At 44.0% G+C, this 15,618-nt stretch overlaps 1 protein-coding gene across 2 annotated transcripts; it reads left to right on the forward strand.

Moving 5' to 3' along the window:
* Window positions 1-1,805: 1,805 nt before the first annotated feature.
* On the forward strand, window positions 1,806-11,822 carry LOC121074267 (E-selectin-like). 2 transcript variants are annotated; one of them, XM_040566154.1, is made up of 12 exons: window positions 1,806-3,106; window positions 3,379-3,445; window positions 3,877-4,263; window positions 5,018-5,125; window positions 6,063-6,248; window positions 6,713-6,898; window positions 7,363-7,548; window positions 8,178-8,354; window positions 9,333-9,449; window positions 9,874-9,895; window positions 10,004-10,076; window positions 11,628-11,822. In XM_040566154.1, the coding sequence occupies exons 2-11, from the start codon at window positions 3,409-3,411 to the stop codon at window positions 10,059-10,061; spliced, it is 1,464 nt and encodes a 487-aa protein (XP_040422088.1). In that variant the 5' UTR covers window positions 1,806-3,106; window positions 3,379-3,408; the 3' UTR covers window positions 10,062-10,076; window positions 11,628-11,822. The 2 variants fall into 2 exon arrangements, with proteins under 2 accessions (XP_040422088.1, XP_040422087.1); XM_040566153.1 differs by lacking the exon at window positions 11,628-11,822 and adding an exon at window positions 10,427-11,483 and having other exon boundaries at window positions 1,807-3,106.
* The last annotated feature ends 3,796 nt before the right edge of the window (window positions 11,823-15,618 follow it).

Consider the following 15,618-nt stretch of genomic DNA (forward strand, 5'->3'; position numbering starts at 1 on the left):
TCAGTGATGCACAGTGAAATGCTGCCAACAAAAAGAGGCAGTCTTTTTTTAGGCTGGAGTTTTTACAGACGTATTGCTTTTAGGCTTGCGTTTTTTTTTTTTGTCTTTATCTACTGCAGACATGCAGTCCCAGACAGTCCTTGTGAAGGAAGACTATTGTAAACTGTGAAACCCTCTCTTCCTTCCCCCGGAGATTCCACTGGTAAAGCAATTCTGATATAGTTTCTTCAGCTCAACTTCAGAGCCTCTGCTATGAGAAGGATGAGCATTTACCAGTAGGAAGCTTGTAACACAGTTTGAAAAAGTGAATCTCCAGGAAGAGGTGAATTATTTTTCCCTCTTCTGGCTCTGGAGGGGATAGGAACTTCTCTGGAGTTGTCTATAATTCTTCTGTGTCTACATCTATAACACCTGATTAATATTTTAGAAGAAGAATATAACTGTTCTACCAAAACTTATTAGTATAATAGTATTAGGATAACACAAACCCCATGGAATTTTGCCCTGCTGTGTTATATACTGTGCAGATCCATTAAAAGTACCAGTCTGTTAGAGTTTACAGTCTGAAGAACACTGACAGACAGGTTGGCAGACAAGAAGTGTTTTCATTCCCAATTTCCAGATGAGCAGCTGAGGCTAAAGAAATCAGCTCTGACCTGATGCTAACTGTAAGTCTCTGAAAGTCTGGTTGTTATAAGAAGCTGGCCCAGACCTGAGGTCACAGAATATGGCTGTAGAATAGCCAGGAGTTAACCTCAACATTTCAGAGTTTCTTGATGGCATGTGTCTGATTCTAGCTTTGCTAGTTCACACCTGCCTCTCCCTGCAAATATTCAGTATGCTCTTTTTAATTCTCACTCTAATCGGTAGCTGATTTTGACAGGCTTTCAAGGACTTCATTGCAATTTCTAGGAAACTCTTATTTTGATACGAAGTGGTGCTGTTTTAGAGTATACTGCTTACTCTGTTCTCTTTCCTTTGCCTTCTCTTAATAGGCAGAGATTTATCAAGCTACGGGTGTTCACAAATGTTTCACTTTTTCAACAAAAGGAAAATCCAGTTCTTGAAACTACTTTATGCCTTTACCTGATCTACCTGTTCTGTTGTAATATTTACCATCGCCAGCTCCAGGTGGAATAGAGTGCTGGTAGATGTCAGCTGGTATTGGAAGGCATATCTTAACATAACTCACTTAGAAATAGGTTGATATATGTCCGTTCTTAGGGCACTTGTTATGCTGAATTTAAAGAGAATGTGCTATGCCTTGTCCTGGTTTTGAGGAAGAGATCTGCTGAAGTAGGTGTGCTTCTTATAGATACCCTACATGCCTACCCTCGAAGGTAGCCTATAGATACCCTACTTGCATCCAATTAGATAATGGAGACCATTTTATGTCCTATGGTCTGACAGTGTGATGTGCAGGGATCTGTCATATCCCCCACCATCCCTAAGGGCATGGGTTAGTAAAAGGGAATAATGCTTTTGAAAGACCAAATGACAGTCCTCCTTCCCTCATAAGTGCTGAGAAACTGATCTACAGTGTGAAGCTGAGCAGTTGTGAACCCGAATAACAAAGTGCACATTCAAGCCAATCAGTTGCTGCTAGGATGCTAGTGTGGTGAAGTGCAGTACGGTATGTGCCAGGGTGATGCTGATGGTGCGCATGTTGAGCTAGTGAAATAATACCTCCATAGTACTGATTGGGAAATTGACATCACCTGACATCTTAAATTGGGGTCCAGGAGCCACTCACTTCATTCTGGAAATACAGGCTGAGCCTCCAAAATATGTATTTCAACCTGTACTTTATAAACTGTAACCATTTTACAGATAGGAAGTAGGTGATGCCCTGTGTCGTCCTATTGCTGATGGTGCTTGTTGAGACCTTTCAGCATTGAGCCTGGCTAAACCTTACCCCTATGGGTGAATCTTTGTGCCTGGAGCACTAATTTGGCAACTGGACCATCTGCTGGAGTACAAGTGGACCTCCTGTAACAAAGAGGGGTCAGAAAGATTCTTAGGTGATTACAGTCGAGATTAGTGTTGTACGTAGCGTGGGAAGTCACTGACCTTGTCACCTACGTGGCATACGTGTGAAGGCGTGCAGGAGGATGGTGGAGTGGTGCAGCTGGAAGGCTATTGTATGAGGACTTAGTGATCCTTGTGCTTGCTGCCTTCTCAGGTGCACTCTGAGTCACCTGTGACTGCTTACTAACCAGCTATGGCAGTGTCTGTGACTACTCAGGCGTGTGCCTCATGCCATGGATGCTGTGTGACTGCATTACACAGTGGTGTAATTAATCAGTGTATCCACAATCAATGTGCATGAATTCAGTATATGACTAGCGTATTGTCTTGTCCTCCTGAAATATGGCATGCACGTGGTCAGGAATTGTAGCTCTGTTGAGATGAGGATATTGGAGCATGTTGTCCAAAGCAAAGCCTGCATTCTGGGCTTGACCGTTATCAGCAATTGAATTTATATTGTGAACAAGACCCTGTATGACCACTAGTAAATCTGGAGCTGGTGAACTTCACCACGGATGGGAACTTTGCACAGCATGCTGTGGTCCACAAGGAAGGGCTTGCCCAGTGGTGCAATTTTCATCTTTTACTCAAACTAGTTAACCAGCTTTTGATGTCAGTGCCTTTCTTACTGAGATGCCCGAAGAGCTGGTACCTCTTGGGTGCAAAACTTTCTAGGAGAAAAGTTGGAATCTGCTTACTCATGCAGCAAACTCTTCTTGTTCTTTCCTGATATCCTGGAATTGTGTGTTTCTGTCAGTAAAACTGTAATCCAGCACTTGGCAGCTTGTCAGCACAGCAAGTCTTTGTGGGAGGGTTGATTGGCAAGGGGAAACATCAAGCTTAATTTGTAAGGATGTGATCCTGGGGTTTTCCAAGAATGTTTTTTCCATGTGGGATTTCCCGTACCATGAAGGACGGGCTGGCTGAGAGAATAAAAGGCAGTGGTAAAGGCAAGGGGTACAGAGTCTGGACGCTTTGAGTTGAATCTTCAAGTCCATATTCAGCAGTTTAGCTAATTTAGCAGTCCCTGCTAAATATTAGAGGACTTCTATAGCACCTGACCAATACAACTACACCTGTGAGTATATATGGAGTGTTTTATTATATTTCATTGCTCAGCTAGAGGAAGACTGGGTAGGTAGAATTCTGTTAGTTTTTAAAAAGCTATTTAAAAACTATCTTGACATTAAGAACTGTTTTAGATGATTAATCTCCCAAGAATTGCTGTCTTATTTAATTCTTTAGAATGATTGTTTAAATGTAGAAGAGATTAAGTGGATGATATTTTATACTGAATTGTAAAAAAGCAGTGTATGTTCTATACAAATGTGTTCCTTTGATCTTTCATAGCCATCTGTATAAAAGACAAAACTCAGAAACATGACTTGCTTGTGGTTCCTCTCTCTTCTTGCTTATGGTAAGTGTATATGTCTGCAGAAAACTAGATGGATGGTAATGTCGGTGTGCTTGGGTTTAAGCTCAGAATTAAGCAGATTTTTTTGAATGTGAGCTAATTAGCTTGAGGCTAGATTCCCATAGAAAGTAGTAGCTGCAATGGCATGTTACCCTGCTTAACTGTCAAAGATGTAATTGGCTCCTATGATTTACCATGAAGTCTGCAGAGCTTTGTGTGATCAGACATAGTTTCACAGGCTGAAGTTGCTATGCTTGATGGTGACATACCTGATTTGAAGCTTGCTGATTAATCATTTATAAAATAATTGCTGCTAACTTTGTGCAGTTTCAGATATTGACAAATGTGCAATATTTGTAGAGCTTTATGGATCCTATTCTAGAGAAGGAGGGGAAAAAGTCCGATAGCAACTTTTTGCCATCTTTTTGTTCCAGGGCTTACAATACTGGAGGGGGTGAATTGTTGGACATACAATTATTCAGATACAAACATGACCTATGATGAAGCAGAGAAGTGGTGCAAAAAGTTTCATACTAACTTGGTTGCCATTCAGAATAAGAGCGAAAACGACTATCTCAATGAAATCTTACCCTTCAATCCGGGTTACTACTGGATTGGAATCAGAAAAATTAATGATAACTGGACCTGGGTAGGAACAAACGAATCACTGAGAAATGATGATCAAAACTGGGCTACCGATGAGCCAAATGGCACAGGAAAAAATGAGGACTGTGTTGAAATCTACATCAAAAGAGGGACGGATGATGGCAAATGGAATGATGAGAATTGTGAGAAAAGGAAGGTCGCCTTGTGCTATAGAGGTATGGTATCAGAAAGTCCTTTTCAGTGAGCTCCTGTGGAGATGAGATAGTGGGATGGGTTGTTTAACCTGGCCTTACATATTAACTACCTGACCCTGTAAACACCAGTACATTTATCATTACAGAGCTGAGGCTGACCTTATTCTAAGAGCTGGATTGATCTCACCTACCTTCTAGCTCCCAGAATATCATACATCTTTTCTAAGGGAGTTATTAGACCCTCTCCATAATCAGTGGAGAGAAACAGGCTCTTCCAGAAGATGACTGATCCTACTCTGAAGTAGGTGACTGAGCTAGATGAGAATTGTCCTTTTGGAGGCATCTGTCTCTCTCTGCTAACTACAGAACACTGGTTTAGATTTGTGTAGAGATGGCTAACGATAGGTCAAAAAAATAAATCTAAGTGAAATATCTGCCAAATCAGAGCAGTGGTGAGTTAATGAAGAATGTCTGAGGATTTCTGCCTACCCCATAGTATATTGTTCCTTTTGCATTTTAATTATTGCTAATAACTGAGAACAAGTGGTCATGGAGTTTCCAGCCAGTGGAATTCTTTCCCTGTGAGCTAGTTTGTCAAAGCTATTGATTTCTGAAATGATTCCGTGAAATGACGGAATAGCCTTATGTAGCAAAATTTCCTGACTTTCTTTTGCTCTACAAAGTGCTCGTTTAGTTCCAGAAAGATAAATGAAGCACCAACCAAGTTTCAGTAGTGGCCATTGCTGATTCTAGTTGATTGACTTTTTTTTTGCAGCTTCTTGCAACGAGTCTACCTGCAGTGGCAATGGGAAATGCAATGAGATTATTAACAATTACACCTGCGATTGTAACCCTGGATTCTATGGGAGGAATTGTGAACTTGGTAAGGTTACTTCATCCTTCTTTCCAGCTGGGGAGATGGTCATGCTAGCTAGTGCTCAGTTTGTCTGGCTTGATTTGCCTCGTTAGCCAAAGAGACCAACTCTGTACCTTGTGCTTCTTTGAAGTTAAGACTTGTGATGAGGTACCGAAACTTGATCATGGGAATCTTGAGTGTAACCATTCATTGGAGAGCTCTGGCTATAACTTGTCATGCACAGTTCGGTGTGAAAAAGGCTATGAGCTGACTAAATTGAAACCAGTATACTGTAATTTTTATGGGGACTGGTCTGCCCCTCTTCTATCATGAAAAGGTGACCTTATAACACAATGGTAGATGGGATTTCCATATTATACATAGCTCTGTGGATGCATGTACATAGCTCATAGTGGATACAAACTGAGATTCTGGCCCATTACTTTAATTCTCTGGTGAAGATGCTATTGTATTGCAGCACACAGGTCTCCCACATCCTGAAGAGATAAAACGGCCAATGTCCCAGTCCTGGTTTAGACTATGATGTAGGGAAAACCTCTTCTGCCTTTAAGTGGAGAACAGGGAATGGAGATGATCCTGTCTGACTGTTCACATCAGGCCAAGTACTCCTGACTAGCTATTTTTGAGGTGTTCAGCATACAATAAGCTATTGTTAGAAGCAAGTAAAAGCATCGTACATCACCAAGCAGCAGTCAAACTGGGAAAACTTTTGATAGTAACCAGCTGCTGTCATGAACTGCAGATGAATTTACAGCCTTGCCTTAAAACAGTCAGTCTTCCATTTTGACATCTTTCCACTCCTATCTGCTTTCTGAAATGGCAGAATAGTAAGTCTCCTTCCTAAAGATGCTTCTATGCAGTGGATATGTCGCTAAGCTTCAAGAAAGTAAAAACACTTCAGTTTGTTCCAGACTAATGTCTGTGCTGTCTTTTATGCTTTCAGCTGTGACCTGCCCTGCCTTAACACCCATTGCTCATGGCTCTGTGAACTGCTCCGATCCCTCTGTGAATGTCACCTGGGGTACCAACTGCACGTTCACTTGTGAGGAAGGATTTGTCCTGACAAAACCAGCCACGCTGCAGTGCGGATCTTCTGGGGACTGGATTGGGGAGCAGCCATCCTGTGAAGGTACCTTTCCTTATCCCTGCCCACCCGAGCACTTGGGGCTATCAGCATGAGCATGCTGAATTCCTTAGACATCTGTGCTGACTGCTCTTGTGATCCGTATGTTACAGCTGTGAGGTGTGAGGCTGTAACCTGGTTAGAAGTTTTCATGACCTGTGACCATGCCCCTTGAGATCTTGTCTGTCTCTCCTGTTGTGATTTCCACTGCCAGGAGGGCTATGTTCTGGAGGGCCCCTCCAGCACTGAGTGCATGGCAGAAGGACAGTGGTCAGAGCTGTTCCCAAAATGCAAAGTTAAGAATTACTGGGTTGGAAAATATTTCCTTGTCAATGTGCAACACACTGAAATCCTGTTCCCTGAGTGAGGGCCCAGGTTAAATTCAGTCACTCTCCAGCCCTGGTTGGGTGTGCAAGGTAGTATCATGGCCTCAGTAGAGGTTAGAGGTAATAGAGTTCTTATGCTTTCAGCTGTGACCTGCCCTGCCTTAACACCCATTGCTCATGGCTCTGTGAACTGCTCCGATCCCTCTGTGAATGTCACCTGGGGTACCAACTGCACGTTCACTTGTGAGAAAGGATTTGTCCTGACAAAACCAGCCATGCTGCAGTGCGGATCTTCTGGGGACTGGATTGGGGAGCAGCCATCCTGTGAAGGTACCTTTCCTTATCCCTGCCCACCCGAGCACTTGGGGCTATCAGCATGAGCATGCTGAATTCCTTAGACATCTGTGCTGACTGCTCTTGTGATCCGTATGTTACAGCTGTGAGGTGTGAGGCTGTAACCTGGTTAGAAGTTTTCATGACCTGTGACCATGCCCCTTGAGATCTTGTCTGTCTCTCCTGTTGTGATTTCCACTGCCAGGAGGGCTATGTTCTGGAGGGCCCCTCCAGCACTGAGTGCATGGCAGAAGGACAGTGGTCAGAGCCATTCCCAAAATGCAGAGTTAAGAATTACTGGGTTGGAAAATATTTCCTTGTCAATGTGCAACACACTGAAATCCTGTTCCCTGAGTGAGGGCCCAGGTTAAATTCAGTCACTCTCCAGCCCTGGTTGGGTGTGCAAGGTAGTATCATGGCCTCAGTAGAGGTTGGAGGTAATAGAGTTCTTATGCTTTCAGCTGTGACCTGCCCTGCCTTAACACCCATTGCTCATGGCTCTGTGAACTGCTCCGATCCCTCTGTGAATGTCACCTGGGGTACCAACTGCATGTTCACTTGTGAGAAAGGATTTGTCCTGAAAGGACCAGCCACGCTGCATTGTGGATCTTCTGGGAAGTGGACTGAGGAGCAGCCATCCTGTGAAGGTACCTTTCCTTATCCCTGCCCACGCGAGCACTTGGGGCTATCAGCATGAGCATGCTGAATTCCTTAGACATCTGTGCTGACTGCTCTTGTGATCCGTATGTTACAGCTGTGAGGTGTGTGGCTGTAACCTGGCTAGAAGTTTTCATGACCTGTGACCATGCCCCTTGAGATCTTGTCTGTCACTCCTGTTGTGATTTCCACTGCCAGGAGGGCTATGTTCTGGAGGGCCCCTCCAGCACTGAGTGCATGGTAGAAGGACAGTGGTCAGAGCTGTTCCCAAAATGCAAAGTTAAGAATTACTGGGTTGGAAAATATTTCCTTGTCAATGTGCAACACACTGAAATCCTGTTCCCTGAGTGAGGGCCCAGGTTAAATTCAGTCATTCTCCAGCCCTGGTTGGGTGTGCAAGGTAGTATCATGGCCTCAGTAGAGGTTGGAGGTAATAGAGTTCTTATGCTTTCAGCTGTGACCTGCCTTGCCTTAAAAATGTGTGATTTTGGCTCTGAGAACTGCTTCCACCCTAAATTCAAATTACTTTGAAAGTAGTATACATTTACTAGTGCAAAGAGTAGGGCCAAAGACAGAAAAGGCACTTTATGACTCTTAACCATTTCATCCTGTATTTCAATTGTACAATGTGAATCACTGACGCGTCCTGAGAAAGGCTCTATGGTTTGCTCACCTGATACTAGGAACTTCACTTACAACACATTCTGCCACTTCACTTGTTCAGAAGGATGGAAGCTAAGTGTTCTTAAATGCAATAGCTCAGGAAACTGGAGTGCCAGTCCGCCCACATGTGAAGGTACTTTGTCTATGAATAGGCACGGAAAAGTGTCACTAGGTTTCTAGTTAAGTGAAGGAGATATGTAAGGGTAGAGAAGATAACAGCAGCCAGTGAGTTAGAACTTCTAGCGCACAAAGAAAAAAGCCTAATGAAATCTCGGAATACGTTCCTTGAAAATAAAGGAGAAAATTCCTTAAAGGTCTTGTTGGGAAATCTTGATTTCTTAAAAATAACAGAAGCCTTAACCTGACTTTGTTTTTTTGTTTGTTCTTTAATAAAATATTTATAATCTTGAGCTGTTTGCATATAAATAAGGAGCTTTTCTAGAAAAGTATAACTTTGTAGGGATTTTGCATTCTTCAGTCTGCTTCTCAGTGGAAGAAGTATAGATTTGTTGTAAAGTTGGTGTGATAAGTCTTCAGCCAAGCAGTTCACCCAAGAAACTCACAGAGCTTTTCTGTGAAAGGCTGTAATTTTACAGGGCAAAAGTCTCAGCCTTGCCTTCCCATCCAAGGCAGTAAGAGCTGTCTCTGTTCTCAGTAGGCACATGCTTGGCCCACATGAAATGTCTTTGCTTAACATGCTAAGAGCTCAACTCCCCTTTATTTAGGCATAGTTTAGAGTCTTGAATAATTTCATTGGTTTCAGTGGAACTCTTCGAAGGGGAAGAAACCACAGCAGGAATCAATATGAACCAGAGTTTGGGGAAAAAAAAAAAAAAGATGAGCATAAATTTTAGCTTGTGGCTGGAGCTTAGACAGACCCTGGGATAGTTAGCCTACTGCCTTGCTGTTGCTTTGGCAACAGGTGGGATAATTTTTGGTATGTAGCATTTCATCTTATGCACAGGATGTCCCCTATCTCAGCAAGAGATAGAACAAGCAAGTGACAAGCAGCAGTTTTGGTCTCTTCCAGAAGAGCACAAGGAAAGGGAAGAAACAGGGTTTCAAAGACCTCACATGCATCCTGGTCTCACTGAAACTTTTTTTCTTTCAGCTTCTGGACAAGCCAAACAAGTCAACTATGTCACTGTGGGTATAACAGCCACAAGTGCCTCTGTGTTGACTGCAGCATCATTCTTCCTTTGGCTAGCAAGACGTTTAAGAAAAAAAGGTAAGAGATTGGACTGTTTTATTTACCTTCCTGATTTGTGTGTGTGTGGTACCTCCAGATTCAAAAAGCTTTTCGAAAAAGTAAAAGCTCATTTAAACAAATTACAAAATTATTTTCAGAAAGCCTGCATATGTGCTATATTTGGCTTTACGATGAGCATTTAAACATCCAAAAGTTTAAAAAAAATAATTTAAGAAAATAATTAGAGGGGAGGGGAAAGCAACAGCTATTCATCAGTAATTACTGCCAGGGAAAGTGAGCAGGATTTTGAGACGGGGCTAATAACACAGTAATAACTGCCTATGAGATTTGTTATTAGATCGATGTTTCTTTATCAAATATTCAGAAAAAATTTTATTTAAAATAAAGCTTGCATGAGAGGGCTTTCATCTTGAAATGATAATATTTTTCTTTCTTCTTGCAGCAAAGAAATTCACTCCTTCCAGGTAAGTTGTGTCTCAAAAATCAGCATGAAAAGCATTGGAATCACTTTTCTAAAATCCATTTGATATATAACAGTTATCACTAAAGTACTTTTCATTTCTGTTTTATAGCAGCTGCCAGAGCCTTACTATTGAAGGCAGTTTCCAGCATGCTGGCAAGATGGTTTAACTCCAGGTGTTTCAGGTAAGCATGCAAGAGAGCTACACTTCCCAGTTCTCTTCCTTTTAATCACAGAAGTCATCAGAACTGTTAATAGCTATACATTTGCAGAAATAGCAATATGCATTTGGGGTACCTAATATGCATCTTGGTATTGCATAAAAGTTCCTAAGGAGGCTGATCAATTTATTTGGAAATGGTTATTCAGCTCCTAAAGGATGATTGTGCTGAGTTGCCTGTCTAGCTGTATATAACATTAGGAACACTTTTGTGTATTTTTGCTGCCTGCTGCATACAAAATTCCTCTGACATGAGAGAGAATACAAATCTATGCCAATTTTCTAATTTATAGCGGAATTTTGTTCTCTCTGCAGGAATTGAAGCCATCTTTACTTATGTCTCAGGTTTTCAGGAAATGAAACTGCATGGAGATCAGCAGCTGTCCAGATGTTTTTACCTCTTGCTGACAAGATGATTCACCTTGTGTATTGCTCAAATTTTGAACTCAAGCTGTCTGGTATTTTCACTGAAGACAAACAAGCAGAGGGCAAAATTCTGGCCTTCTGGCAAAATACTGTCTGCATTCAGTCATGTAGTTATCATAACTGGGAGCTTGCCATCTCTTGTCCAGATGGTGAGCAAATAGTAAGCTGCTGCCTAAAGAGGAGGCTGGTTTCTCCTCTGTTCTACTCAAAGGTACCTCGGTGAGGTGAAGACATGCATTATTTCACATCACTTCCTACACTGCTGGAGATGCCTTCTCTGGAGACATGGGTTATACTTGCAGAAACAAAATAATTGGGATTAAGAAACATTCATTGAATTGCTTTGAAGCCATTGATCTGGTTTATTGTTGAAATCAGTTTATTTTAAGATGATGTCCCAGACATAAATGGACAGTTATTTGGGTTTCTGCTGCATGTCCCAGAACAGAAAACTTGTGGACTTTTTTGCTAATAGCACTAGGAATGTTGGTGCTTGTAATAGGTACTTCAGTTTCTGAATGCAGCAAGTAGATCTGAAATGATCTCATCCCCATGGGATTACTGTAATACAGGTGTATATATAAATATTTAATTTCTTGAGTGACTTTTACTGTGGGTATTTCTGTGCTGTTAACAGTAAATGTTTAAAGCACCTGTTCCTGAGTAGGTCTCTGATCACTGATCTGGGCACAGGCCATTTTAAAATGTCAGATATGTTTGTAAGATTACATGCCTGCATATAATTTGCAAATAAAATGGAAGTCTCAGATTTGTATGTATATATATATATATATATAGCAAGTATGATTTATAAAGCTCTTAAAGGACTTTAAATGAGTCTTAAGTTATGTTTAAGTTATAATCATAAATTAAACATCTGCTTGACTTGGAATTTGATATGTATTGTTCTATTTGTAACATTATTTAATAAAATGTTTTAAATGTAACGCTCCTTTTCTGAAAACATCCATCTTTTAAATGTGCACTGTGGATATGTGGTTTCAGGAGCAGAGTATGAGGGTGTGGGGGAAGGACTGGTTAAACAGGAAGTCTGGGGAGCTTGCTTATTCAGCTTTCCATGTTTTCATAGCAGTCAAGGAAAGAGTAGCCGGCAGATGGCACTGACTACCTGGGAGCCAGCACAGTCATAGCTAGACCCCAAACCAGCATTCCCGGCCCTGAAAGGAAGGAGGAAGGCTCAGTGATGCATCCCATAAAGCAGGTGCTTGGACCAGCAGTGAGCTTGGAGAGAAAGATGCTCAGGAGGGAGAGGAGAGCAGAAGGAAAAGCAAGTAGGTGACCTTGATGCACAGTTAACAGCACAAACCTATGCAGGACTTTCCCAGGCCTTTCTGCTGGGATGTTATTGGGGGGCTGGCAGAGCATGGGCTAGCTGGTGAACATACAGCTCTGGGGATTTGGGGTGACTATCCAGGGGCCTCTACTCCCACCCTGGCTTGGGCTGTAACCAGACTGTCCTGGGCTAGTGATGGCCAGGTGCTGCTGATGGCCAGGCACTGCTGTAGCTGCTCTTCCCTGGCCCTTGACACAGCCGAGGGAGCTGTGCTGTAGCATTCTGTAGCAGCTGCCAAGAGCCAGCCCCTGAAGAAACATGAGGTGTGTTCCTGCCCTAGGCAAGGCTTGAGAGAAGCCATCAGGCCAGTGAGCAAGGGAGATGGTCAGGAGTTGCTGCACCACGAGGGATAGTGCCCATTGCTGTTTATCCCAAACCGATTAACACAGTGGCTGCCAGTGCTTCCCCCTGGCCTTGGCGGCAAGGTGGGGCCCAACTGTGTGAGCAGATGTAGAGCAGTAATCCTTCAGGTTCCCTGAGGGGACGTAGAGATTAGCCTGAAACGCCCTGCTCTGAATCCCTGCAGGAGCTGTTTTGAGAGCTAAACCACCACATGGGTCCCCTAGCCTGTCCTTGTTGTCCTCTACATGCAGTCTTGTAGCATCCTCTGGAGACAGTTGCTCAGGCCAGCACAGCTCCTATCCTGCTGCAGTCAGGACAGCCCCGCTTTTCTCCCAGGAGGTGACCAGAGCTGGTGCTTCTAGCAGGTTTTCTTTACCTCGCCCGGAATCTTATAGGACCTTTCCTACCTGAAAAGAGACTAGACAATTATCCCACTCCAAATGTTCATCCCATGTGACTTCTGGAGGCAGCAAGAGTGAGACCCTGTTTGGGCAGGATTAGTCCTGCATTTCTCCCTTTCTCACAGCAGGTATCACCAAGGACAGATTCCACCCCCCAAAGAAGGTCCCCTTCCTTCCAGTGGCATGCAGGCTACATCTATCCTCAAAATTAACATTATTCCAGGGTGTAGTTAAAACCTCAATCTGTACTTGTCCAGGTCCCTTGGTTCTTGGTCCTCTTCTGGCATGGTTTATTCCTGCTTCAGGATATGAATTGCCAGCTCTGATGACATGGCGTGTCCAGGCCTCTAGGGTTTTCAGGAAGTCGTTTTTGTAATGAGCATGTCTCTATTGCTGTGACTGTCAACTCAGCTCTTCTATTGTTTGCTGTCTGTCTAGATCCTGCCCTGGCAAGAGTGGCCATGGGAATGTTTGCTGCCAGACAGTCACTTCATAACTCTGTTGTATTGCTCCTATCAACAGTGTGCTGCCATGCAACCACCAAAAGTCCACAGTCTTTGCTGGAGGGACTTTCCTTATTTCCTGTTGTTCTATTTCCCGTAAATTCCTCAGTGCTTCCTGGGCCCATGGCATTGTTCAGAACGGGATCCTTGCTTTGCCTGGCATCTTGTTTTGGAACAGATACCTCTTTGTGCTGTGAGTTACGGAAGCTGTGAAGGTGACATTAACTGGGAGGTGTGTGTGTGTGCTTTCATGGCTCTGCATGTTTGCTGCTTGGTGAGGGGATGGTTTTTGTGGTACCACTTAACACTTCCCTGATGAGCTGAGCTACCCAGGCCGCTTTAGATTTTTGCATCTGCAGCCCAACGGAAGGGGACTTAGAAACAAACTTTTACTTAAAGCGTCAAAGACAAGTAGTGTTTGATTTGGGGTAGGTGGCATGGACAGTCTAAACCCTGTCCACACTGGGGTTTGCCTTGTATTTTCACAAACGATTAGCCATCAAACAAGCAGTCATTTACCAGGACCTGGCTGAAGTTGCCTTCCAGAGCTCTGGTTTTCAAAGGCTGGACTAGACCCAGCATTTGGCCACTGGTTCTTAGCTCACAAAGGTAGGTCTCTTCTACAGGCTCTGGAGACTGCGAGTCTTTGCAGCTCCTTGCGTGTTTTGCTGAGGACTGGCAGCAGGGACTTTGAAGCAGTAGCTTCTGCAGGAGTTGGAGTCATGAACAAATCACTAACCTGCTCAGCTCCTGCTCTGGGAGCTGTCAGAGGATATTAGGGCCAGGAGGCCAGACTGCGACATTCAACGTCTGTGCAACGCAACATACTCAGGCCTTTGTGAGTCTGTTTTCTGTCTTGCTCCTGTTTGGATTCCTCTGGTTCTTGCAGGGGACTGGCTGCTGCTTCTTGGCTTGAGCACGCTGCTAATGTAGGGCTGGTGGTGGGTACATGGTGAGGGGTGTTCAACCCGTGGGTCTGGAGGAGTATGTTGCCACAGTGAGTGCTAGAGCTGTCAGAGACACACAAAAACGTAAGACATGCTCCCTGGGAGCCGTATTTCCCATCAAAGGAGAAGTACAGCATAGGTTTGCCGATATAGTTACCAACCTCCTGTTGGTATTGGGCAGAAAAAGCCCAGTAGAGGGCAGAACAGCAGGCACTGCAGTCCAGCCTGCAACGTTTGCAGTCATACTATGGGGCTCTGTAGCTTGGTTTACAGCCCCTCCCATGCAGGCATCTAGGGTGAAATGAGCACAACTGCAGGTTAGCTTCAGCCAGTGGAGTCAAAATGGGTGGGTTGTTACTGCTACTCACCTGCTGCTATTAAATCTTGCCTAGGAGGGAGGCAGACTTGGCCAGCACAATTCAGCCATGGCTCCAGTGGTGAGAGAAATCCACAGCCCAGAAAGTGCTTCCACAGCTGATGATGGCCAATGTTTTCTTCCAGCTCAGGACAACTGCTGCCAAGAACAGGTCGGTGTGTAAAAAAAAGCACAGACACCTCCTCAGCAAGGCAACAGATGCCCCCGGGCAGCTGCCAGCAGGTTTTCTACCTGCCTTCCCACTTCAGGGAAGGACATTCCCTGAAAAGCCCAACAGTTGCTTTGACTTTCAGCCTGGGCCAAGTGGGACTTTCATCAACTTCTCGCCTCACCAGCTGCCATGAAAGCAGCGATGGCAGGTGTGAAATTGCAGGTGACTTGCTTGCTTCTGGCACTCTAGTGCTGTCATTTTGGGCTTTTGACAGCTTTTAAGTGGGCAGGAGGAGGGAGTTGTGCTAAATCCATGCCTTTTGGAGCAGGCCTGGGTCATGGAGCACTTGGGTAGAAGGAAAGGGGTTAAACAGAAGACAGGAAACACTTTGTTCAGGGCTTATTCTACAGAGCAATTTCTGGGAAAGGAGGGGCTGCAATCAGGCAGGATGTTTTTCTTTGGGATCTTGGGAAATCAAGCCCAGCCTGGCCTAAACCAAGAGGGAAATACAGCACAGCCAATGCTGCATGGAGCTGTGACGTCCCCACTTCATCTTATCGCGCGTCAGTGCAAACAATCCAGATAACATAAAAATCAGACATGATGAAATGCTAGGTTCACATGAATAACAAAATGCACCATGGGGAAGTGATATGATTTTAGCAAAAAGGCGATGGGAGTGGTCCTAGAAACCCTAAGAGAGACGGATAGGGTTCTACCCCATCCTCAAGGTGTTCCTTGTCACAACTCGTGCCGGGGGCTCTGGGATTGTCAGGGAGGAGAGCTGGGGATGCTGTCTGCATCGCAGAGCTGTTCCCAGGCTGGAGTCTGATCTAGATCACCCTCAAAGGCAGCAGAGAGAAGCCCTGCAGGTTAGTTAGGAACTGCTGGGTCAGCATCAGAGAACAGAGAAGATTTTTGCTACTTCACAGCTTTTCACTTTTGGCCAAGACACAACTATTTCAAACAACCAGATGTAGCAGAGGATACTGTTTCCTTCTTAATCG

The sequence above is a fragment of the Cygnus olor genome, chromosome 8 (assembly GCF_009769625.2).
Source record: "Cygnus olor isolate bCygOlo1 chromosome 8, bCygOlo1.pri.v2, whole genome shotgun sequence".
Lineage (NCBI taxonomy): Eukaryota > Metazoa > Chordata > Aves > Anseriformes > Anatidae > Cygnus > Cygnus olor.